Genomic DNA, 26,446 nt, shown 5'->3' on the forward strand with positions numbered 1-26,446 from the left:
CTTCTGAAAGCTCACACAACCTGCTAGGCATGGAGTACTGAAACACAAAAACTATATTGGCAGCATCAACATCTCGACTCAAATGATTCAGTATGTGCTACTTGTTCATTTTGCTGGTGTTTCTCTGATATTAAACTTCAGATTGTTTCATTGTGCCTACTTGAGTAGACAGTATGAGCTCGGAGACGCAGCCTGAGTCTGCCTAGTAAGCAGGAGGAGGAAGAGGGAAAAAAAAAGCTTGTTGCATGGCCAATAGAAAAAAAGAAATAACCACCTGCAAGGCTGGGATCATCACTTCACTGAAAGAAACACATCCTCCTTAAAAAAGCAAAATCGTCACAAGAAACAAGAACGGAGAAATCCGCAGCAAATTCATCCCCTTTGGTCTGTAAACTAAGAAACTACAAAACCTCCCAGCTGGCTCCCAGCTTCTAAAACCACCCCACCATATTATACAGGAACGAGTTCCCAAAAACATATTCATCATCCATTTCACATTGTCATATGTACAAAGTCATAGGTGCAGCAATGGGAGGGAAAAGGAAAGCAGAGACATTAAAGAAATGATACCACAAAATAAATGTTAAACTGATGTTGAACTTATTATCTTGGGTTGCGTATCTTCCTCCGTGATAAAACCCTCAAATCAGTGATTCTGTGATCTGTTGCTCTGGTAGAGGAGACTGGAGAATTGTGTGTTTTTTTTGTGTTAGTCTGAAAATCACACTTCTAGCACATAAACGAAGCAGATTCTGACAATATATATAAAACTAGACATGCTGCTGAATTGCTATGAATCTCTTTCTTTATGTTTATTAAACCTTTCAGTTTCCGACCCGATTTCTGTGTTAAATTTGTTCAAACTTAAAGGTTTAATAAACATAAAGAAAACGATTCACTTCAAAAAAATGAGCAGAATGACTAGTTTTTTTTTTAATATATTGTCAGAATCTGATTTGTTTGCGCTCGTTTATGTGCTAGAAGTGTGATTTTCAGACTGTTTCACCAAACAATGGCAGTAAATGGAAAGAGAAAAAAAACACAATTCTCCAATCTACAACAGACAATCACTGATTTTGGGGGTTTTATCATGGAGGAAGCTACACAACCCAAGATACTACCAAAGTCCAGCATCACTGTAACTTGTTCAGCTGCAGTTGATTTACACCGTCATACGTTTTGCCTACATTTTGTCATCCTGGGCTCAGAGGAGCAGAGCTGCATGATAAGCATTCAGGGGAAAACGTGTCCATTTAAAAAAAAAACAAAAAAAAAACGTAATGATGCATCTTAGCGTGTCCGAGCGCTGGCGGCAGACTGCAACGCTGAGGTCATACACAGTGTAACCAGGTAGCTGAGGTCAGAGCAGCATTTACCGACTGTTCAGTGTTTGCTGAGGAATAAAAAAAAAACAAAAACAGATCTAGCACCAGTAGAAACTGAACTGAGAATCAGTCACATCAGGAACAACTGCAAACCTTTGGTGGAAAAAAAAACATGGTAGAAAAAGAGTGTTTGGAAGGGCATCTGGTGGTTTAGGAAGACGCAGGAGACGCCCCACAACCCGGGACGGACGGTGTCGGGGGGGGGGGGGGGGGGGGGGGGTTGGACAGGGGGAAAGGGGGCGTGGCCAACACAGCCCCGCCCTGTTTCTGAGGGCCGGTCAGTGAAACTCTGGGTTCAGTCTACAGGGGCTGTGGTGATGCACGCCGTGGAGTAGAAAAGGTGAAAAAAAAAAAAAACTAATTAATCGCATCTTCCAAAGTTTCCTGAACGCCTCATTTGCCCTACTTCTGAAATAATCTACGCCTCTGAAGATTCTTTGCTGTAAATACGATGTCAAACAGAAAAACAAAACACCTTCCACAAGTGTTCCAGTATACCAATAAAAAAAAAAAGTTCATTCATTCATTCATTCATTCATTCATAGGAGTTTCTATTGAAGTGACATTTGATTTCATTATCAGACGCAATGCAGTTATGACCCTTTTTCACCGACATTATAAAGTAAGTAACCCTTGAAAGTTGAAACCCTTGAACACATAATCCCTGCAATAACCTGTGTGTGTTTGTCTGGCACGTTCACACATATACACACACACACACACACACACACACACACACACACACACACACACACACACACACACACACATCCATGTTGGTTCTGACCTGTAGCCTCCTTTTGCCAAACTTGTTGGGGAACTTTGCAACTCTGTGGTTTGACCGAGGCCAAACCGCCTTCTGCACCGCCACACGATAGTCCGTTCAGAGCCGGAGCCTCAGAGTTTCTGCTGCTTGTAAAGCCTGTCAGTCTTCACTCCGGCTCCGCCCTCCTCCTCCTCCTCCTCCTTTCGCTGACCGCCGTTCTCCAGGCAGCCACTGCTACTCTCACCGCCGCCGGGGTTGTACTCAGCCGGATCGGGGTCGGGATCGGGATCCGGCTCTGGCTGGGACTCTACCGCCGTTTCCCAGTCCTCCTCTTCGTCTTCCTCCTCGTCGTCCTCCTCCTCCTCCTCCTCTCTCCGAGCGGCCGGCGCCTGGCTCTGCAGGAGGCGGAGCCGGGCCATGGCCTGGTCGATGGTGAGCGTGCTGACCAGGTTGAAGTCGTGCATGCTGACCAGGTGCAGCAGGAAGTTGCGGCAGAGGCGGCGCTGGACGATGTGGGCGCCGCGGTGCTCGACGAACTGCAGGCAGGCCTGGTTCATCTGGTTGTCTGCTATGAAGCTGGGAGGAGGACAGACGTGTCACTGATAGGGGTTTGGATTCATGTATGAAAGCAGAGATATGCCGACTACTCAAGTTAAATTAACCAAGTCTAGTAACCAAGATTGTAGCTTCAAGGAAAAATCCACTCTTGGATCCCAAAATCCCCCGTTACACTGTTAGATCTGAATCTGAGATGTTCAACGCATTCCAGGAGTTATTTTGTAATCTAGTGTTGGAATTTACTTTTTTTGTTGTACCCACTTTCCCTCAACCTGCCTCGTCAACCTGCCTCAGTTACTGATTTCCTACATTTCCCAGAATGCCTTTCAGCAACCCCCAAAGAACGGCAAACTTATTCCCTTCAGCTCTGAGTGACAGCAATAGAGATGGTAAAAGACAGTAAGAGCAAGACTGAAAACTGAAGGACAGCAGCTAGTCTTTTGAAACCAAACTTGTAATGGAGACTTTTCTATAGCTTTTTAGATATTCACATTGGAATTAAATTTATGAGAAGAACAAAAAAAAAACGATTCCAGGCCAAGTCTCAACAGAAAAGTTAAGAAGCAAAGGAGTTGGGCAATGCTTAAAATTGCTGCAGATTGCTACAGTGCAGGGTTGGGCAATAGTGTACACACACTCCTGTCAATCGGCCATCACCGATCTCCAATGTATTCGTCCACCCGCCCCCTGACCCTACCGCAGTGGAAAGCGGTGAAATGTGAGCTCCATACACACCCGTACTTCATGACATGCAGGTTCCACAGCTTCATGATCTCCTTTTCCCCCTCGTTGACGTCGGTGAAGTCCTCGATTTGCTGCAGGGAGAAAAGAGCAGTCGGGATCCGATTGTCAATACAGAGAAAAAAAAACACAAGAACCTGAACAAAAGTGCAAACACAGAGACGGCTTTTTTCAGCTCGAGATGAACCGTGTGCTTGTGGCTGCACGATTGCTCCAAAATCTCATCAGCTGGATGGTCGTTATCAGTCGGTGGTTTTTCAGTGCGTCTGAAAGAACCCGCCTTAAGTCATATTCATGCAATTCTGCTTTTTTCAAAATACCGGCGCTCTTTTTACATTAAAGTCAAATGGGGAGCAGCTGCAAGGTGGATGGAGGAAGTGTTGTGCCTGCCTGGTGTCTTTTTAGTGTCTTTTTTAGAGTGGAGTCGAGAAAACTAACTACTCGTGTGACATGGACAGCGCTTTTTTCACAGTGAAGAGGTACGTTGGCAGCCGATAGTTTACAACAACAACTAGAATGAAAATGAAGGATGTAGTGATGGAAAAGTAGAGGTTTCTCTGTTTATATAAAGTCTAGAGCTGCAACGATTAATCAATTAGTTGTCAACTATTAAATTAATCGCCAACTATTTTGATAATCGACTAATCGGTTTGAGTAATTTTTTAAGAAATATAAGTCAAAATTATCTGATTCCAGCAACTTACAACTGAACATTTAGCCCACTTCGTAGAAAATACCGAGATATATATCGTGTATCGCCATTCAGCCTAAAAATACCGAGATATGATTTTTGGTCCATATCGCCCAGCCCTAGTTTGAGTAATTTTTTAAGAAAAATAAGTAAAAACTCTCTGATTCCAGCTTCTTAAATGTGAATATTTTCTGGTTTCTTTACTCCTCTATGACAGTAAACTGAATATCTTTGGGTTGTGGACAAAACAAAACATTTGAGGACGTCATCTTGGGCTTTGGGAAACACTGATCCACATTTTTCACCATTTTCTGACATTTTATAGACCAAACAACTAAACGATTAATCGAGAAAATAATCAACAGATTAATCGACAATGAAAATAATCGTTAGTTGCAGCCCTAATAAAGTCAGTATGGAGCTTAGCGGTTGTGTTGTGGGAGTTTCTGCTAAGTGTCAAAGAGTTGTAACACTAAATGCTGCCCAGCTACGACAGAAACAAACTGCATTGTGCGACCCACTTATTTATCAGCAACAAATGCAGCTGAGGCAGCGCTTTTTCAACCCCCAAAAACAGCGACATAGTGTGAACAAAGCCTTAATTTGTCCCATCGGCTGTCGGTGTTACAGGTTCTCCCAGGTTATTATGTGCGCTAGGCTGCCGCTCACCATGGCGGTCTTCTCCCGGAGCCAGTCGGGGTCTCTCTCGTCCTCGCTGTCCACCTCCATCTCCTGCGGCCGGAGCGGGACGCAGCTGTCACTGTGGAAGTAGAGGCGGTTGTGGCCGCTGATGTACGTCCTCGGCTGCTCCTGGTCGGCGTCCTCCGGCTCCAGGAACTCCGACAGGCTGGGTTTCGTCCTCTTGGGCCTGGACGGAGCGATGGTGGGGAGGAGGAAGGAGAGAGTAGGACTGTTCATTAATCACGGCGCTCTGTGGGTCACCGGACTGTTCCGCACACCGTGTACTCGCAGGCTTTGGGAGCTTGATTATGGCTTAAGCAACATTTGCCCTTTTCTTCCCCTCTTTTCCTGTCTCTCCCCACATGAAAAATGTTGAACTAATCACAGAGTCTGAGTCGGCGTGTAAAAGCAAAGCTGCTAACATAAAGACGAGACACATATTTATTGCAGAATTGATCAATGCTACACTAGTTGTCTATGGGAAGCCCTGAACTTGAATTGGTTCTAATGTGACATTTTGATCAGATTCCACACAAGTATGTATGTTGTAATTATGTTTATTATTATTGCAAGTATGTTTATTATTATTATTATCATCCTTGGTTTTAGTGTCCATGATGCTCTAATTTCTGTTTCAGAGGATTTTCCACCCTCATAAGAATAAAATCCTGGGGGAAACACTGAATCGCTAAGAATTATTGAAATGATTATATACACACTATTGAAACACTAAGTACTTTTAAAAGACAACTTAAAATTGCTTTTAACTAGGATTTCATTTCTTTCATTCTCCTTGGTTCTTATCTTAACTTCTATATCTTTTTATTTTTGCCTATTTTATCCATTATGTGGTTTTTTTTGTCTAGTAATCTTTTGTTTAATATATTTAATATGTGAAGCACATTGCGCCGAATCTTTGTATGTAATGTGCTACACAAATAAATGATCAATTGATTGATGAAAATAGTCAAATTTAAAGACAATGAATATCAGCTATTGGCGGCTTAAATCCAAAACTAACAGTATTGGCCCTCAAAAACCCATATTGGTCAAACCTCAGTGTGGACGGTCACTGGCACCATTGATTTAAAACAAGTATTCAAAAAAGGCTGTCGAAAAAATAAAATAACACAATTAATGAGAAAATGTTTGAGTCATAATATATGCGTTACCTGCAGACGAGGATGTGTGTGACGGCGGTCCTCTTGACCGGGCCGTTCCTGCTGAAGGCGAAGCCCGGCTGGCTGTGGATGTCCTGCGGGTTTCCCACATACGAACCATCGTAACACTCATTTATGGACACTTCTATCTTCGCTCCTTTAGGGTGGGGCTGGGGGAAGAAGAAGAAGAAGAAGAAGAGGAGAGAGGAAGGTGGAGAACAAGATCAAACTAACGTCGGCATAATCTTCTAAGTAGACAAATGTGGTGGATTCCTAAACCTAATGTTGGTCATTTATGTTCCGTTTCCTTCCTCTCTTTCTCTACAACTCTCAGTGCCAACAAGGTAAAGGTCAGTCAGTGAATGTCATGTCTAGATTTACATTTCTGAAAACACGTCTTAGTATGTTGATAAAGAAAAGACTCAGAGTACATTTTATATGAACTACTTTCTACTTCAGTAGATAGTTACACCAGTACTTTTACTTCTACTTAAGTAACCTTTCAGCAAGGCAACAGTACTTCTACTTGAGTAGGATAGTTTAGTACTTGAGTAGGATGGTTTAGTACTTGAGTAGGATGGTTTAGTACTTGAGTAGGATGGTTTAGTACTCTTTCCACCTCTGCTCTTTCCACCCCCTTTGCACACTAAAAGCCAATGTGTCCATGATCTCACCACGTAGTTGAAGATGAAGCGGGAGTGGGACAGTTTGAGGTGTTTGACCAGACTGTAGAGCTTCCTACAGTTGAGCGTACACCAGGGACAGTGCAGGTCGTCTCTGGCCTCCGTCTGCTGCCGGGTGTTGTTGTTATACTGAAACTGGAAAGGCAAGGGAAGAAAAAGAGAGAGAGAGAGAGGGTATGTGTGTGTGAGAGAGAGAAAAAGAGTGGTGTTAAAAGGAGGAAACAAACAAGGAAAACAACTTGACTGGTTTTAGATTAGATTAGACCAAATAGATTTCTGGTGATTTTTCCTTGATCTTTGCTCACCGTTATAGTGATAAAAAACTGCAAGATCAAATATGAACTCACGTAGGTAAAGGTAATGTAAACACCTGACCTCGTTATGAGGCCTGGACAGGCAGCAGGTGAGACTCTGACCTGGTAGAAGATGCGTAGTTTCTGCCGAGGCTCGGCCAGGATGTGCTCTCTTCTGGTTTGGACGTCGGTGTTGATCGACTCTTTCACAGCTGCAGCGTGGAAAGAGGAGACAGCCAGACAGGAACCATATTACTCTTGATGAAGCCGTATTACTCACTTTTAATGAAATGGATTATGTTATATCAACACCTACTGGATCTCCCCCCCTACCACTTCAGATCAGCCTTAGACAGCTTTAAATAGCCAACGGAAAGATAAAAAACTAGAAGGGCACTCAGAGCGCAGACCTCCGCCAAGGTTCGTGCTATTATTCCTTGTTCGTGAGTCGGATCCGGATCCGCTCCAAAATTTAATGGGTTCTTCCTTGGGCCATGCTACACCCTTCCACCAAGTTTCATGAAAATCTGGCCAGTAGTTTTTCTGTAATCCTGCTAACAGACAAACAAACAAACAAACAAACGAACGGCACTGAAAACATAACCTCCTTGGCGGAGGTAATAATAGGTGATGTCAGTAGCAGTTAGGATTTGAAATAGGGATGGGCATTTTAAGTAATTTCAGTATTCGAGTATTCGCATTAAATTATTATAGAGTACTCGAGCACTCACAAAAAAACAAAATCTAACGTAAGAATATGGTCCGAAATTAACACCCAAGCAAAAATGCGGGTAGGGCTCCGTGTCCGCCTGGAAACACACAAGCGGAACCAAAGTTTGGCTAACGCTAAACAGTTAATTTGGTAGGCTATAGGCCTGTAAGAATATCTATTACTATCTAATGCTTTCACATTTAAGTAAATTGGCCAACAACGGAAAACAAGTGCAATTTAAAATTCATTTATTGAACAACCAGGCTTCAATTAGCCTATTAGGTTTATATTTATTATATACATATATGTTTTTTTTACAAAGCAAAAAAAAAAAGGCGAGTACTCTATACGTTGAACCGTTGAACGAATACTGACGTCCAAATCGAGTACTCGAGTATTCATGCCCATCCCTAATTTCGAAAAAGGGTTAGTGATGTCACTCAATAAAATGTATTTTCTCTACTGGAAGTCATCGTCACCCAAAATGCAATCTAAGGAGTCGTCCCTCTTGTTCATAAGAGATTGTAAGCGGTTGGACAAACAGATAGGGGAGTGGCAACGGACTGAATCCATTGCCAGTGGAAATTCCCATTTCGACTGCAGATTTAAATTAGCTTGATCTTTTAAATGTAGCCAAGTGCAGGACACACAAAATGGGGAAGCACACACCAGGACAAAACTTAAGCTCAAGTTGGTTTAAAATGTATTTAGAACCCGCACAGAACAGGGTTCCTACACATTTTCAATTAAAAAAAATTCCATACTTTCTCCAGACCTTGATTTGTTTTGAAGATTTTGTCTGGTGTTCAATATGATTTACGCAGATAGACATCTTGCCCCTGCTAACTAGGTCATATCACTGTATAGATAAAGATTGTTCTTCACAGCAACAAATATCAGAATATGTGAGATGATTGGCAGGGTTCCTACACGGTTTCCATTTTAAAATTCCATATTTTTCCCAGACCCTATGTTCTTGACTGGATTTGATTTTGGTGGGTATTTGATATAATGCATGCTGACAGCGGCTGGGTAATAAGAGCGTCCCTCTATCTGAACATTATTCTTCACATCAACAAAAACTGTGGACTCAAAGTGGCTCTACAACAACATAAAAGCTAGAATTATGTGTGTATTGGACCTGAACCACAACATTTTCCATACTTTTCCAGATATTCAACTATTCAACTATTCAAGACCTGGAAATGATCAAATTCATTTTTAATACTTTTCCAGACCTGCGTAGGAACCCTGACAGAAGGCAGCCTAAACACACCTGACTAAGGTTGTCAGAACGAATTTCAATATTCAAATTTCAGTCAAATTCAAACCCCAACCTGCCCTTTGAGTGCATCAAAAACTTGGTATTTATTTTTTTTTTTTTACAGCCAACTGAACTGAACGCATCACTGGCTCCCCATGCCTTGCCTCCACAGACTCTCATTCTCCGTCTCTCACACAAAAATCTCAAAATCTCTTCTACCAGCCTGCTAGTTTGTTTTCAGCACACAGCAGCATCATGTCAGAAAACACTCAGCCTGCCGAGGAGATTACAGCTCCTCCTAACTCCTCCTCCAAGCAAAGGTTTGGAAGATATTTGGATTTCCCTCCAGCAGAACAACACATAAAAAAAGGTGCTTCTGCTACTTTGTGAATAAATTTGTCTCTTGCTCACCCAGTGTGTGTGTGGCTCTGAGGGTGCTGGGTCTGGTGTCCTGGTTGGTGTCAGAGTTGCGGGTGGCCAGAGGTTTGGCCACGGGTGCTGTGGAGCGATCTGGGCTGTCACCCGTCCAGCGCAGGGTGAACTGCAGGGTGGGACCCTGGGAGAAACTCTCAAACGGAGGCAGGCGCTGCAGAGAAGGAAGTGAGGGAGGAGATGGTTTCACTATGCTAGCTTGCTCTCCTGAGGCGGCGGCCACACTGATCCACCAGAAAACGGACAGAATTATTGATAGATAGATTTGTGACCATCGGTTTGTTTTGGAACGTCAACATGGTGGAGAGGCAGAAGAACAGGAAGCTTTGCTCAGAACGGAGCTACTTCATAGAAAAGAGAAGAAACAGACTCTACAGTATAAATTACATAAGAAACTGACCTGGAAAACCCCAAATCATCCCAATGTTATAGCAGGATTTCTCCGTTTTATCTTTGTTTTGGTTGTACCGTTGTCTCTGTGTTCACTGCTATCTTTTTCCAAAGCAAATGCAGGAGCGCCTCTGATTGGCTGAACGGATGGTGAATCCATCCATTCAGAAAAAGTTCAACTGAGGTGAACTTTCTGTCTGTCAGAACGGACGAGTCATCAGTCCTGTCCGGACAGCAGACAGCTCTCATTGAAAATGAATTTAAATAAACAAGACACACAACGGATCAGTGTGGCCGCCTAATGCTCACTTGATAACTGTGACCCAGTGAATTACACATTTGATCTAGCACTTTATCACTAAATTAAACTTCCTTCAAGTCGTTCCTTGGTTCTTCACACATTTCTCTGCCAATAAGTGCAAGATAATGAGCATCTCTCTCTCTCTCTCTCTCTCACTCACACACACACACACACACACAAACCTTTCCATCCAGAATGGTCTCCCATGTTGCTCTCTTCTTGTTGACTGGACACTCCTCCATCTCCTGCATGGAGACTTCATACTCCCCATCTAACAGCTGCAGTCGTCTGCACACAGGCACACAACAATTCATCAGTTTTTTCTGCTACACAGAGATAATGAGATAATAATAAAAATAACTTTTCTTGTGTGTGAGAGGGTGGATGTCTGTGTACATCAAAGCCAGGTAATGTCAAACCGTGTTTGCATGTGTGTGTGTGTGTGTGTGTGTGTTTTACCTGTTTTTATCAAAGACAGTCATCTGGGCCACAAACGTGGTTTCTCCCTCCTCTCTGAGCGAGGAGCTCCTCCTCTTCCTGTTTGCCACTTCCTCTGTAACGTCTGAAACAGACACAGTGAAATGTACTCCTTCCCTCAGGCTGATCTGTACCACCCCGTTACCGCTCTGCTGTTCCCAGTTATCTGTGCTCTGGCTGATTCGTTTTATGCAAATAAAATCCATCAACCCAACAACCTGTGCATGGTAGTGCAGAATGCATTGTGCCTCCTGAATAGTGAAATATGACTCCTCCATATTGTGGGGAATTCCTTCAGACACCAAAAGATTCACTACAAGATTAAAAGATGTGCATCAAAATACATTAAACAGACTAACAGGCAGGGATTCAATATCTGTGACATTTTCAGATAAATGTCCTTCCACTTTGCTTCTCTTTATCACTGATTGCAAAACACAACAGTGATGAAAGCTTTTCCACTGTCTGTTCTAAACAGCCGGTGTCTGGTCGCTCTTTCCTGGGAAAAATCCTCTGCCGCACAGGAAGTGATGAGTTTTACAGAGAAGAAGAAGAACTGGGTAGTTAGCATGAGCAGCGGGAGCTACCATGGCTGAACAGACAAAGAAACTCAAACTGCATCAACAGAAAATCCAAGGAAAAAGACGTCACAGTACTGGACACACAGTTTGATTGACAGGTGATCTCTGGGAAGTGCAGTGCAGAAACACCACAGAAATTAGCGCTTAGCACCAAAGATGGAGACAAAATAAAAACCCCCACAGCATTGACTGCTTAGCACCAAGATGGAGACAAACACTTGAAGAAATATGAAAAAATGATTCAAAGAGCAACTAAAAACCAAACCGAAATCTGTGTAAAGCCTGACATCTAAAAAAGGTAAAAAGCAAGCTACTGAAATTGCAAAAAACCTGACTGGTGCCTGGTGATGACAAGGCCCCTAATGTCAAAGTGGTGACCAGATTCAGGAGAGTATTCCATATTAAAAACAAACATTACCCTTCGAAAAGTGCCCAGCTGGATTGAAGTCAGTAATGGGCTTTGTTTTAGCAACTCACCTCTGCTGTGGTGCGTCTCTCCGTTGGCCAGGCCGTTGATCTGAGTCCGGGGCAGTCCGGGGCCGGAGGAGCAGCCGCTGCCGGGCCTCGACACTCTGAAGAGGAGCGAGTAGGACTTCACCATGTGAGAGTTGCTGGGCTCAAACTCGCTGCTGGGAACCAGTAAGGAGGGGAAGGATCCCAGCTTGGCCGGGCCTCCGGCGCTGGTGTCCGGGTTCAGAGGAACCTGCTTCTTCCCCGTAGGAACCTGCTTCACCGGGCAGCTCACATCCTGCAGGGCAGAACGGGGATTTGGTCACACTTGCTTTTGTCCTCAGCTGATTATACTTGTTTTGTGAAAGGAGCAAATGTATTAATGATGTCATTGCTGTCAGGTGAAAACCATGTATGTCCAAAAACGTCAACTTTTCAAGAACTAAGAGAAACAGTCTTGTTTTCAGCTTGACGACCAAATATTTGAGTTTAACCAATGGATTTTGAAACAGTGTCATCAGCCCAAATCATAGAGAACCATGTAATCCTGAAGTGAATGAAGTTACAGCTGCACTAAGGAAGATTTTCATGTAAAAATACACCCGTCTTATCCATGAATAAGACGGGTGAATGTCTTATCTAATCACAGATTGTGGTTGGAATAGAGACGAGCGTCCCATCCCCACTAATTGAAACGCCTAGTGCAGCTGTAAAACATGCAAATCAACAAAATGGAAGATTTTCACATGACAACAGAGCTATACTACTTGGTATTCTAAATTATCATCATCATCATCATCATCACACACCTTCCTCTTCTTGTGGCAGACTTTGACCAGCAGCACCTCCAGAGACACAGAGTTCTGCTCGTTCTCACAGTCTTGAATCGGCTTCCCTGGGAAGGAAACGACACAAAGCAGGACACAAGGAGTCAGACCTCCGTTAAGTCACGAGGAAGTCAATGGAAAGAAACAAAACAATTTTGAACCGACGCTGAACAAACTTACCAACTTTATGAAAGAAGCCGGTGAAGGTGAGCTGAAGATGAGAGGCCAAGCTGTGGGGGAAAAAAGAGGAGCATTGGTACTTCTCCTTTAAATCTCAATAGGTAATGTGATATTTGCATGTTACAACTGCAGGGTCGGTTTCTCACCATGTGAACAAAATCACTGCCAGGGTTTCAATCACCAGTTTAGATGTAAGAAATCTATAAAACTATAAATTTGGGGGTCCTACTTGGTAATTATATAGCCAGGGTAACTGATATGGGTTTTTGCAGGTTGATACGGATACTTTTTGGGCTGAATCTGCCAATAGCCGATATTTTGTGCTTTAAATTTAACCATTTTCACATAAAAAAAAAAATCCATAAAATTCAGAGAATTCTGTTTCCTTCCAGAATTTTATTCTGGTCTGGGTGGAAAAGCTTCTGAAGCATTTAGACCATCATGGGACACTACAACTCTCTACTGAAACCCATATAACAATGGGAATAACAATAACAATAATAAAACTGCATACTTGTGTGGAACCCAATCAAAACGTCACATTAGAATGAATTAAGGTTTAGTGCTTCCCATAGACAACCAGTGTAGTATCGATCAATTCAATTATCCTTTTTAATTTTTGCAGTTTTTAAATGCAGTTTTTCATGTAAATTGTCCTTGAGTTTGAGAAAGCTGCTCTTAAATCAAATTTATTATTATTATTCTACAATAGGTATATAATCAAACAACCTGCATCATATCAGAGGTGGACAACTGGACCATATATTTTTTTTTATAAAACGCCAGTATCTGCCCAATATATCAGCAAACCAATACATCAGTCTGACCCTAGTCATTAGAGTGTCGGTTTATATGACTACTTAATCATTTATTAGAGACACTAATGAAAGACATAAACAAGAGCATTTTTAGTGTTAGGACAGAAAGTGTGACGGTGTGTAATGTATCCCCAGGTTTCATCTGTCCAGTCAGACGGAGTGTTTACCAGTGTGTCTCCTGCTCGCCCCTCATCTTTTCCACTTTGAACAGCAGATCGTCCACCTTGGAGCTTTTCCTGCAGACACACACACACACACACACACACACACACACACACAGAGCTGGGTAAGCGATCACACACTGAACACAACCACCCAACTAGTGTTAAAACCAGTAGCTGATTAATCAATAAAGTTGATCGACAATAATACCAAACATTTGCTGGTTACAGGCTTCACAAATGCTGAGATTTGCTGCTTTTCTCTGTGTCATATCATTATTAAATGAATACTTTGGTGTTTTTTTGGCTGCTGGTCAGACTAAGTAAACAATTTTAAGAATCACTTTGTGCTCTGGTAACTTGTGATGGCCATTTGTTATCAGTTTTAACAGTTTATAGACTAAATACTTAATCGATTAATCAACAAAATAATTGATAGATTAATTGATATTGAAAATAATCGTTACTTGCAGGCCAACACCCAACTCTGACCTACTGGCAGACTAACAGATCACCACACAAGGGAGAAAGTTTTCCATCTAGAGAAAGTCAAAGCCAAACTCAAACCACCTCCTTTTCAACTGGACTCATTATGAATAGCTTCGACCCACTGACCTAAAAAATCCATCATCTGAAAATATGCTTTTGATGGTTAACTTTCCCCCCCCCCCAACGGGTCAACTGTGTTGTAACTGAGGTTTTCCAGGAGTAAAGTCTGTTGTGCGAGTCATGACAGTGTGCGCAAGACAAGCTAGAAAACCACCACATGCACTGTAACACTACACTGTAACCGTAACACACCTGGAGGATAGATACCTAGCAGATGTAGAATAAGTTATAGACTGGGGCTGGGCAATAAACCAATATTATCATTTATCGTATGTCAGTGGAACCATATTGCGATATCGTGACACACAGTTTTGTTGTCTAAATTGATGATAAGGGAGCAATAGTCGACAAAATGAGGTATGAAACATTAAGGAATATTATTTGTTATGAGTTTTGTCTGACATCACAGTTTAGTTTAGAGCTGAACAATTATTAAAAAAACAAAGCAAAATCACAATATAAACTTCAGCAATTTCCAAATCACAGAAGCTGCAATTCATTTCTTAGGAGAGAGGAGCGTCCAAAATGGATTTCTGAACAAGGAGTTTTAGAGCTTCAGGTAATCTGTGGTCCATGAATCAGGTACAATATTGGTGAAAACCTTTCATCAGTAAATCCTGCACACCTTTAACAAAATCACTTTTCTTTAAACAATTTTAAAGTTCTACAAAACTGATGACAAGAAAAACCTGTGATGATAGGAACCACAGTTTAAATCACAATTGCAATATTCTGTCAAATAATCGCAATAGATATCGAAAAGAATCCTTGATGATTATTGTGATATTGATTATTCAGTTATATCACCCAGCCCTACTATAGACCCATTTACAAAAAAGAGAGACAACACAAGAAAGACGCGGTGTGTTGTTCAGATGAGACGATTTAGGTCACAGGGCTTTAAAGAGAGAATGAAAAACTGTCCGGTTTCATAAACAACACATTAATACTTTAGTGTGGAATGCTGGGAGGCCTTGTAATAAACACCACACGGGCTCGATTTTAGTTTCCCATCAAACAAGTCAACAATATTAACGTTTCATTTCACTTGGAAAAACCCCACTGTGTCAAAATCAAGCGCTCTCCTTTACGTTCCTCAGCCATTCATTCACAATAAGCTGTGTGAACAAAGCGGAGCGGCTCGACGCCCCGTGTGCAGCTTATTCATCTCAGCCCACAACCAGAGTTTCATGTGACTAAAGCATGCATGAGCGGAGCGGAAAGTGAAACTGAGCTGAGCAGCGCTGGCTGTGCAGCTAAGTCGCCCGGCGCTTCAGCTTCAGATCAGGCATAACACACACTGACTGGATGATTTGCTGCCATTTTTCAGTCCAGCGCTACGTTAAAGAGCAAGGACACTACACACAAAAAAAGCTTTTCCTACCCAAGTATAGAGAAATCACAGTAAGAACCCCGAGGTAAAGCACAGGTCTGATAGGTGAATGTCCAAATAAGGACCACAGAAATGTTGATTTAAAGAGTTTCTAGCGGCTGCTATGAGATGTTGATACTTCAGCAGAGGGACTCAGGGAATGTGTTGCAAATAGTGAATGCAGAAAGTGAAATAAAATAACGGTGTTCCCAAGAATGGCCAAGAACAATGAGCCTGATTGATAACAGTGCTGAGAATATTTAACAAAATGATCATTTTAGCCATAACTGTGCAGGTCAACCTTGTAACACGGGCTAAAACACACTAGAGCTGCAACGATTAATCGATTAGTTGTCAACTATTAAATTAATCACCAACTATTTTGATAATCGATTAATCGGTTTGAGTAATGTTTTAAGACAAATAAGTCAAAATTCTCTGATTCCAGCGTCTTAAATGTGAATATTTTCTGGTTTCTTTCCTCCTCTATGACAGTAAACTGAATATCTTTGGGTTGTGGACAAAACAAGACATTTGAGGACGTCATCTTGGGCTTTGGGAAACACTGATCCACATTTTTCACCATTTTCTGACATTTTATAGACCAAACAACTAATCGATTAATCGACAATGAAAATAATCGTTAGTTGCAGCCCTAAAACACACAACCCCCAGCTTTTAGTTTCAACATAACATCCATGTGACACGACCAGACCCGGCCCTGAAGTCATCTCTCACCACGCCGTTTGAACACACACACACAGAGACACAAGCAGCAGCTTGTGTATCAGAGGGATCACTGTCTCTGCAGCCTCTGTATGCAAAGCAGCCTAACTGAAACGTCTCCTATCACAGCTTTAACTGATCCAGCCGGCCCCCACCTACAGCGGGCAGCGTGTCGGTTAGCTTCCACTGAAGATAACACTTGACCTGTTTTCTAAAGCTTTACAAAACTACTTGAGCTGATCCGTGTTCCGCTGCCGCCATCCGACAGGGCTCGTCTTATTTTTATCATTCTAAGTTATGCACCACGCCTAAGGAAGAAAGTTGTGGAGAAAAAAAAAAAACATGCATTCTTGAGCTTTTTCATTTATATTTTGGACACAAAGCAAAAGCAAGGAGACAAACCATATAATGCCAAGTCTCACTCTTGACTTGTAATTATCACAACCGCTGTAGCATGTCAAGAAGGCGACGCATGAATCAAGACGCCACGTATTCCCATGACACAAGACATGATACATCTGCTTGGCCGAAAGGGTTTTTGAAAACACTAGCCTTACTTAAGTGAGCGGATTTGCTTTCCTACATCACAACAATCTGAAAAAACGCTGTAAAAAACATCATGGGCACACTGATCAAATCTTGTTTTCAAATATCAATAGTCAATAGCCTCACTGAGCTTTTACCTTTTGGCGTTATTCCTTGAGTTTCTGTGGGACATGTAGGTGAGCGTCCTGTGCAAGAATATAGGCTGAAAAGTAACAGGGAGACACAAAAAAAAAAAAAGCATGTTACAATTCTGCTGTAACTCACCGAGAGGTACAGAAATGTTTCCTCTTATATGAAATGGTTAAGATACCATGTGACTACTCAAGGAAAGGCAACACTCACAGCTATCAAGTTCCTGGTGCGGAGGAACCTGTAGATTTGTGTTGGTTCTGTAAACGGACATGAAGTTACATCATCAGCAGATTCAGCACATTGCTTTACATGTGGAATTGACTCTTTAACTCCAAGATCCTACTTGTGTTTTTTTAAGACAAACAGTCAATATTTCCTTCCACTTGCATCAATAGGTTTGTACGGTCGGTCGCACACAAAGACATACTGTAACAGCAAAGTTGCTTTCTACATATGCTTTAAATTGTTGAGTCATATAATAAGAAATGACAATGTGATTAATCATCAACCCACATACAAACTTTGGCTAGATGGGTCTCTGCTGGACTCAAACATATAAAAAAGGAACACATATCAAAACAAGAAACTCAGAGAATTGAACATAGCATTTTCGGAAGGCAGGCAAACACGTGGTTGAATAGTAGCTACAGATCGATTCAAATAATGAATCTATACACATTATCTGCCAGCGTCCAAAAGGCTTTCTATGTGGTCTAAGTTCCCATTTAGTTGAAATTTTTTTTCACAAAACCAGTCAACATTGAGCTGCAAAAACGAACATGACTGTCAACTATTCAAAGATTAACTCAGAAGTGTGACAGCGTGGAAACACGTGTCATCAGTTGGTTGTATTTGGACACTATCCATTGCTTAAATATAAATGTTTAGTATTTTATTGATAAGGATATGACTCGTTTATCATAATCCGACTGCAGAGGAGAGTAGATCAGTTACAGATGTGAAATGATCTGTTCCAGTAACTATGCAACCCTTCATCTCGCCATTTCAGGTTCACGTCAACTTAAAATATAACACTGATATTCCTAAATGAACAACTTTGATGACAGTAACTCACTCTCGAAGGCCTGCAGGAACAACTCGTGGTCGGCTTGAATGAGTTGCATGTTGGGCTTCTTGGCTGCAGCCATCGCAGCAGAAGACTGGTATAAACCACCGTTGGCTTTTCCTCCAGAACCGAAACCAACTGTGCCGGTACCAGCCTGACTTCCACCTGAAGAAGCCTGCTTATGTGGAGCCATTTCCAAAAAAAAATAGCCAAGGAAACTGTCCCACCACCAGTGCCCGAGATGAGGAGTAAAAAGTCAGGTCCTCTTTCTTTGTCAAAACAAAAGAACAGGGTTTTGCAGAAAACCAGCCAGTTAGGGGAAACCACGTTGAGTCTTCATTTTAGAAGCGGTTCATCCAGGTTTCAATGGTTCATATTTGTCATGTATATAGCCACAGTCTCCGTTTCCTTTATGCTCTAGTTTCACAGTAGGAGAGGTTGTTGAACGGACTGGAAATGCGCGAAACGAGAGAACAGCCTCCGGCAAGCAACCGCGGCTTGTTAGCTAGCTGGCTAACACTTCCTTAGCCAGCTAAGGAAGTGTCGGGCCGGGCTAACTGGCTAGCATTGTCCGGCACTCTGACTTGACTTCACCGAAAAAAAACCACTCATGTCTGGCAACGACTCGTGAAGAATATAAATGACATATGTTCTCAGTGGTTTTGCTGCAATTTTACCAGAATAATTCACATTATCTATCGCCTGCTGATAAGTTCGGGTAGCAGCTTGTTAGTGGTACCTTTCCAATGTCAAGCTTCATACAATAACAAATAAGACGTCCGGTCACAATTTTCAAAATAAAACTTTACCATTGACCATACGTATGTTGACGTTTTTTGAATACGACGAAAAAAGAGCCGACATGGATATAAAGACTAAATAAAAGGAGGAACCTGTAGTAAATTAAAACACATTTGATTATTCGAAAACGCTCTGTACACTCTTTTAAGTGACAAACGAGTGTATTTATTTTGAAGGTAGAATCCGTCTTTGTTCCGTATTATTCGTATTAACTGCAACAACTTGACAAAGATTCGGCAGCTTCCAATTTGATTTGTGTTGAAAGAGCCCGCCTTCGCGCAGTCTTACCCAATCAGAGTGCTTGTTTGTTAAAGAGAGAGTTCTCATTGGTGGAAGTATTGGCTGGTCTCATCACCGAACCGGAGGCAGGAGGTGCAGGTAGAGTTTGCCGCCTGCAGCGGGCCTGCTTTAACCCTTACAACCCTGGTTTGGAAATAACGGGCACATTGCATTCTATTATAATTATATATATATATATATATATATATATATTTACATATTTATGTTACAGTCTATGATGATAACCCAGGCCAGGGGAGTCGGTTCACTAAAAAGGGTAGCCTATGTCAAAATCTGCATCTAATACCATTTGCCAAGTAAATAGACTAAAATTCTGTGAACAATGTGGTGCAATGACTGAAGACTAGCATGATATTATTATTTGGTGATTCATTTGATGATGAATTACGAATTATTAGACATAAATCACCAAACTAATTCGTTAAAGGGAACGTTGGTCCTGGATGTGCTTTGTTTCTTTCTTTTAGATAAGACTTCCAAATAAATTTCTGGTGATTTTTTTGTGATTGATCTTTGCTCTCTATTATAATTATAAAAACTACAAGATAAAATTTGCATTCACTAAAGCTAAGCTATAGTGGGTGCCACACGTCGCTGTACCCACTTGACAACCATATAAATATATGATATATCATATTATATATTAATTACAGCTTTCACACAATTTTGAATAATTTCAGCTCATTCTCTGCTCATTCATTTTCTTTATATAAATGACAAGTCCATTTTGTCATGACTGTAAAGAAAGAATAAAAACTGTGGAAAATAAAATAAAATAGAATATATATTTTTTAAAGATAGAGAGACCTTGTACACCCTCTCCTCATATGTGACATCATGCTCTCACACACGGCATGCACACTGCACAGGAGTGAATACACTCACTGACCCCAAAACATAATGAGGACTAAAATAGCAAATGAGCACATGGTACTCAAGCTCACACAGCATTGCTATATTTTTTCCACTGACTAGTCAAGATATTCCATTAGGCCTATACACACACTTCACATGGAAAGCAAAGTAAAACACTGATTCTTCTATAAATATTGATTTTAAGACATTAGACTGTATGAAAAAGTTTCAAAGTGAAGGATTTTTACAATGGGAAACATATTTTTCTTTAAATCCCTGTAGGGATTTTGATGAGGGGAATCCTGTATAAATGCTGTAAATTCACTTAGTTTTTTCCTCACCTTCTAATGTGTTGAATTATGCATATATCTTGGTTTTTGTAATAATCTTGAATGTTCCTCATGCTGCATTTATTTCATATCTTTGGCATTTTTTCCTATCATATATATTTTTCCATTCACGTTTTCTCTTGTGCTGTATCAAATTATTACTATTTTACAGCAGCAACCAAACTTCCCAACGGGGATCATTACAGTTTCATCATATTTTATCTTCCATTAATAGAGAAAGGTCTGTTAAGAAAAGCTTATTGCAGAAGCAGATGTACAGATATTAAAGTGAGAATCATTTACTCTATTTCACAACAAAATACGCTTGCATTTAATCAAGAATGGTATCGCTAAAATAGCGTCTGGACTGATAATGATTTTTTTTTTTTCAAAAAGTGGGGCAGAGTGTTCTTTCCACTGTGGATCACCTCTATTACACCAATATCACCAATCTTTATTCACCATTAAAAGGGAATCTGAAATGTTCTTGACAATGTTGCTGAACAAGAAAAAAATAGGACATATAGGTTAGAATTAATATTATGATTTATTATTCCAACATGTTGTGTTCCCTTTTACTGTGGCCAAGACAGCAGTTTGTCAAAGTAACTTCAGCAGCACAGACATCAGCGATGAACCCCAGGAGGTGAGTAAGGTACAGCAGTAATCCACCCAACAACGACAAAAAAAACTAAAAAACAATCATTAAAAACATAGCTCATTAGACACTCAATCAAATATGTAAGAACACCATGAGCAAATGGATAATGTGCATGATACAGAAAACAGCAGTCACATACAGAACCTGCCTCTCCAAACATACAAATAAACAACTAAATAAACTGACTGAGCTTTAAAATCCTACGTTCTCAATCCCTTCTCCTCTGCATGAACAAAAAACCAAGTGAATCACATGTTAAAGATGAATTAAATTAGCAGTGTTAGCACATCAAAACAGTGTTTGTGTTACAGTTTGTTCTTACGCTCTAATATTTCAAGGCATCACCCCGGGATCAGGAAACACCACAGCGGCGCCAGTTTCCAGCTCTTTGCGATGCGAAACCTTGTTTCCAAACAGCAAATTGACTCTGCAAACTAGAACCGTCTGTCCCCCCACCGCCTCACACCTCAGTGGGATGTTTGAAGTGTTGAATTCATCTCAGTCTGCCTTTGCCACACTGATGTTTAACCACATAATCCCACCAAAGCACTGGTGCGTCATCATGGACGGAAACCACTTTTATCCTACTATAAAATGAGGAAAACTCTGTCCTTCTGTCTGTCTGTCTGCATCCATTTTGCTCCTCAATGGGTTGGCCAATCAATCTGAAACTGCACATGGGCATTGAGCATTGGCATAGGCAGGGACTGACGAAGCTGATTTTTCCATTTCCCCAAATTTACGCTGTTTATGTGCATTTTTGGCAAGTCTGCACGGAGTTGTGGCGCTCGCATCCCCGGGTATGGACTAGTAGACTAGAAGACAGTTTTCTGCGACTTCCATGTTGGCACTACAGCTGGGACTCTTCCTGACACCTTTAATGTTGCGGATTTTACTTAAAGTCCACTTAAACAGTCACTTAAAGTTAAAGTCAAATTCAAATTCCAACCATTAAAACCATTATAGATTTTTTAACAGCCCCGCCCCTCCGATCAAATAAAACTGCCTTTCTCTCCCTGACTGATCTGCCATTGGTTCAGACTTCTGAATGATCCCTCCCTGCGTTTTGTCCTGCCTCCAACATCCTGCTTAAACAGGAAATACATCAAATCAAGGAAGTAAAGATGCTGTTTCATGGGGTCTTTAAAGCTGCACTAGGCAACGTTTTATGTAAAAAACACACCGATCGCATCAGACTAAATCACAAAGTGGGGAAGCAGCACAGAAGAGTGTCCCGTCCCCGGCAATCGAGACGCCGTGGATTCACTAGCGAAATCGTCTCCGCCCACAGGGAGTGATGAATCAAAACTTAAGACCGAAATCCAAAAGTGTCTTGATGATGGCTGAACCTCTTCGCCGCACTAAGAAGAAAACATTCAGTTTACCGACGTCACTTTAAAGGATTTCTGGGTAGTGAAGTCCTTAAAACTTGCAAAGATCCACAGTTAACTCTTGCTGCCACTTGGAGCGGCCAAAGTGCAAAGTTGCCTAGTGCAGCTTTAGTCATTTTGTCATTTTAGTCATTCCTTTGGCAACCCCTCAGGCCATGAACACCAGTCAAACACACACACACACACACACACACACACACACTCGGTCGAAGCAGCCCAGGCCAGCCAGGTCTCAGTGTTTTCTCCACAGTATGTAGGTCATGAGCAGGACCAGGCCAGCCGACAGGGCCGCGATCACACACTGGTGGATGGACAGGACGTTCTCCAGCGCGTGGATCCTCTCCTCCATGGCGCTGGTGTGGAAGTAGTCGTAGATGCCGGCCCCGATGCTCCAGACCGCCCACACGGCGTCGACCACCAGCGGCATGGTGGAGCGGAGAGGGAGGCTCAGCTGGGCTGCAGCGGACGGGGCTGTCAAAGACTGAGACGGGCAGACAAGATGGGATATAGACTATGATCGGTACTGGGGCTGGGTGATATGGACCAAAAATCATATATCTGTATTTGAATGGCGATACACGATATATATCTCGGTATTTTCTAAGAAGTGGGCTAAATGTTCAGTAGGGCTGGGCGATATGGACAAAATCAAATATCACAATATTTTTGACAAATACCTCGATATCGATATTGCGACAATATTGTAGGGATGACTATTGGTGCTTTCACAAAATATTTACACAATGAGATTTTTGATAAATAATCATCAGTAATGTGGATATAATGACTAAGTGGGTAAAGGCAAATAATAGAACAGCTAGAACAGTCTGGTAAGTTCAGAAAATGACATCACTTTACTGTAATGCAGCCTTTAAAACCAGGAAAAGACAACACTTATGCCATATCACGATATTACAATATCCAAAATCTAAGACTATATCTAGTCTCATATCACAATATCGATATAATATCAATATATGGCCCAGCCCTAATTGGTACCAGCAGTCGATCGACATGAGTTTTGAAGGCCAAGACTGGTATTTTTGGATTGAAGTTGCTGAAAGAGAATATTCAGAATCTTTAAAGGATGATTCTGCTTATTTCCAACCTGGGCTTTAGTTTCCTAGTTTTTGCCATCATGCCGTCAACCGTTTGTAATAAAAGCTGCAGGAAGGCCAGTATTGCCCAATATAGTGGCAACATGCAACATTGGCTGTAGCATAGTAATATCTGAACACGTGCTTCCTGCCTGTTTTATCTAGCTTATCCAGGGGTGGAAGAAGTATTCAGATCTGTGACTTAAGTAAAAGTAGCAATACCACAGTGTAAAAATACTTTGTTACAAGTAAAAGTCCTGCATTCAAAATCTTACTTAAGTCAAAGTACAAAAGTATTAACATCAAAATGTACTTAAAGTAGCAAAAATAAAAGTAGTCATTATGCAGAATGGCCCATTTCAGAATCATATATATCATGTTATTGGACTATAATTATTGATGCATTAATGTGTACATCACTTTAATGTTGCAGCTGGTAAAGGTGGAGCTAATTTTAATTACTTTATACACTGCTGGGTAGCTTAACCTATAAAAATATATCATAATTTATTAGTTGATTTATAATTTCTATTAATAATCTAAATCTGCAGAGTAGTAACTAAAGCTGTCAAATAAATGTAGTGGAGTAAAAAGTAGAATATTTCCCTCTGAAATGTAGTGGAGTAGAAGTATAAAGTAGCATGACATGGAAATACTCAAGTAAAGTACAAGTACCTCTACATTGTACTTAAGTACAGTACTTGAGTAAATGCACTTAGTTACATTCCACCACTGAGCTTATCAGATGCACAAGTATTGTTTTCAGTATATAACAATAGTGAAATAGATTTTGACAGCCACCTCCCGACAGTGGCCCACATTAATGTATAGGCTACTGGCAATATGATGTTGCATCACCTTTGACATTTACAATCTATTCATATCATTAGCTAACCAGCTAGCTTGGCTGTAGCTAGCACCGATATCTGTCCTTCTTTCCTACATTGAGGAAGTTACTTAAAAAAAAAACACATTCAAACATCAGTCAGTTTAATCCATTTGGGACAAATGGTAACGTCGGCATATAGATTATCCACCCAACAGCACCTATTTGAATGAATATCAACTTTTTAGAATTGGTTGGTATTGTTTGCTGGTAAGTTAACGTATGGGAACAACAGGCAAACCAACACGAAGAGTTTATTTTTTATTGGAATATGTTCTGCTTGGTTTATTTGATGTATGCCGAATTGAAGAGAGGCTCCTAATGAGTTGTAAATCATGTTCTACCACATATGTGCTTTTGTGCATACGAAAGGATTCATTGAATTTCCATATTTTGTAACAGAGTTTGGCGTCACTTGTCACTGCTAGCTGGGCTGCTGTTGACTGTGTATCACCAAGTGACGTTTAAAATTTTACATACATACAGCTGCAGTATTTGCAGGAATATACTACTGTACTTTGAATAGAAACCACCCTTTTAAAGAAGCGACCCTGCTAACAAGCTAACGGGTTAGCCTTGGCTGCATGCTGTTCCCATCTAACCTGCTACAACACCCGGCACAACTAGTAACGTTAGCATTGAGGTTTTGAGAAAAAGTTGTATAATCTCACTTACCACATTAGTTCTGAAACACGCAGAAAACGCAACGATCACACAATCTGCATACAGTTCCCGTCTTTAATACATGCATTTACGAGTTTAATTTTAACAGATTAGCTACATAGCCACAACCAGAAGCGTCTTCCAGGAAAAGATTGCATTAAATCCCTTCTGTCATACACTTTACTTCCGGGTGTGCTGCATCCCCGAGTCATGCCGCCGAAGACTACGTTATAAATACACAATTTAATTTGACCTAGTTTATCAGCGAACATACATAACTTATAGAACATGACTTCGGACGTTTTAGAGTCGACAGTGTCTTCTGGTGAAATCGGCATAAAAAAGGTTTTACCAAGATGCACTTTATTACAACAAAATCTCAATTTAAGGATCGGCTCACACTGCTCGCTACCGCCCTCCATGGTGTAATTTGGTAGAAGGAGATTGATATTGGAATAACCGGCGGACTAGTTGTAAAAGTTGAAATTTTATTCAAGTGTGTGCTGTTTGGTGTATTGGATTTGTGCCGAATTGAAGGGAGGCGTCGAACAATCCGTAAAAGCTCTTCATTCATGTTCTACGAGATGTGTACGTTTGCCGATATTCGAGGTAACAAACAACGAGCACATTTTTGAAAAGGGTTTGGCACACCGGCCTGTCCCCGTAGAAGAGAACCGAACGTGCAGGAGCTTCTAGATGTCATGTGCATCTGGAGTCTGATAGTAATCGCGAGGTCCTTTGTGTTCGGTAAAAACTATTTAAAACATAAAAGCAATCACATAATACGCGTAATAACCGTTCACCGGACTGTGTTCAAATGATCATGTTTTGGGTGAGCTACACCACCAGGCGCGGTGGCCAAGTGGTAAGGCGTCGGTCTCGTAAACCGAAGATCGCGGGTTCGAACCCCGTCCGTGCCTTGGTGATGTGCTGTGACGTCAACTTTTCATACTTGATAGTAATGTAAAACACAGTCATAGTTCGGGAAAAGAGGGAAGAATAACGCGTTGTTACCAACACGAAGTGACCTGAGTGTGCCAATATTGAAATGTAACGTGCAAATTTGCATGTTATAAGACTTTAAATCCACCCTCAAGTAGTTGGAGTGGTGGTATTATTTTGGACAGTCATCCCATGGCGAACCAGACTGCGCTCGCTTCACTTAAACTGCTCGTCTGCTCGTGCATGACCTTTGAGAGCCCACGAGAGGGTGCTAAAATAACACATGCATCTTGAGTGTGTGCGCATGTTTCATACTACATATTGCAAGATTTTCTCCCCTATAAAATGTCTCATCATTAACTAACCCGTTTTATCAGGTGCTGTACTGGCCTTATTATATAATAAGTATAGTATACGACAATCTCGTGACTTGTATTAATGTACTACAACACATGTTTTATATTCGAGATAGGAAGTAGATTTATGATGTGTCCAAAATGAAATTACGTTTCTATTAAT

At 41.2% G+C, this 26,446-nt stretch overlaps 1 protein-coding gene and 1 non-coding gene across 3 annotated transcripts; one reads left to right on the forward strand and one right to left on the reverse strand.

The window, feature by feature from the left end:
• Window positions 1-1,592: 1,592 nt before the first annotated feature.
• LOC139651563 (polycomb protein suz12-B-like) lies at window positions 1,593-18,715 on the reverse strand. Of its 2 annotated transcripts, none has more exons than XM_071528526.1 (16): window positions 18,012-18,715; window positions 17,147-17,193; window positions 16,942-17,006; window positions 13,558-13,626; window positions 12,573-12,622; window positions 12,375-12,460; window positions 11,593-11,863; window positions 10,517-10,619; window positions 10,240-10,345; window positions 9,346-9,520; window positions 7,082-7,170; window positions 6,657-6,800; window positions 5,995-6,152; window positions 4,811-5,009; window positions 3,451-3,524; window positions 1,593-2,727 (listed from the first exon to the last, which is right to left on the reverse strand). In XM_071528526.1, exons 1-16 carry the CDS (start codon window positions 18,193-18,195, stop codon window positions 2,283-2,285), a joined length of 2,265 nt encoding a protein of 754 aa, XP_071384627.1. In that variant the 5' UTR covers window positions 18,196-18,715; the 3' UTR covers window positions 1,593-2,282. The 2 variants fall into 2 exon arrangements, with proteins under 2 accessions (XP_071384627.1, XP_071384625.1); XM_071528524.1 differs by having other exon boundaries at window positions 3,445-3,524.
• Window positions 18,716-25,833: 7,118 nt separating this feature from the next.
• On the forward strand, window positions 25,834-25,905 carry trnat-cgu (transfer RNA threonine (anticodon CGU)). The gene has a single exon. It is a non-coding gene; the product is annotated as a tRNA-Thr (tRNA).
• Window positions 25,906-26,446: the final 541 nt, after the last annotated feature.

The sequence above is a fragment of the Centroberyx affinis genome, unplaced genomic scaffold (assembly GCF_046629955.1).
Source record: "Centroberyx affinis isolate AG114_WGS23_722 - 3 ecotype Tasmania unplaced genomic scaffold, CSIRO-AGI_Caff_v1 ptg001684l_1, whole genome shotgun sequence".
NCBI lineage: Eukaryota > Metazoa > Chordata > Actinopteri > Beryciformes > Berycidae > Centroberyx > Centroberyx affinis.

Coding starts and splice junctions, on each gene's coding strand:
- LOC139651563 (XM_071528524.1), bottom strand. CDS start 18,195: ATGGCTCCACATAAGCAGGCTTCTTCAGGTGGAAGTCAGGCTGGTACC. Junction 17,007..17,146: donor GCACCAGGAACTTGATAGCT/GTGAGTGTTGCC, acceptor GTTACTTTTCAG/CCTATATTCTTGCACAGGAC. Junction 11,864..12,374: donor TCTGCCACAAGAAGAGGAAG/GTGTGTGATGAT, acceptor TCTGCCCTGCAG/GATGTGAGCTGCCCGGTGAA.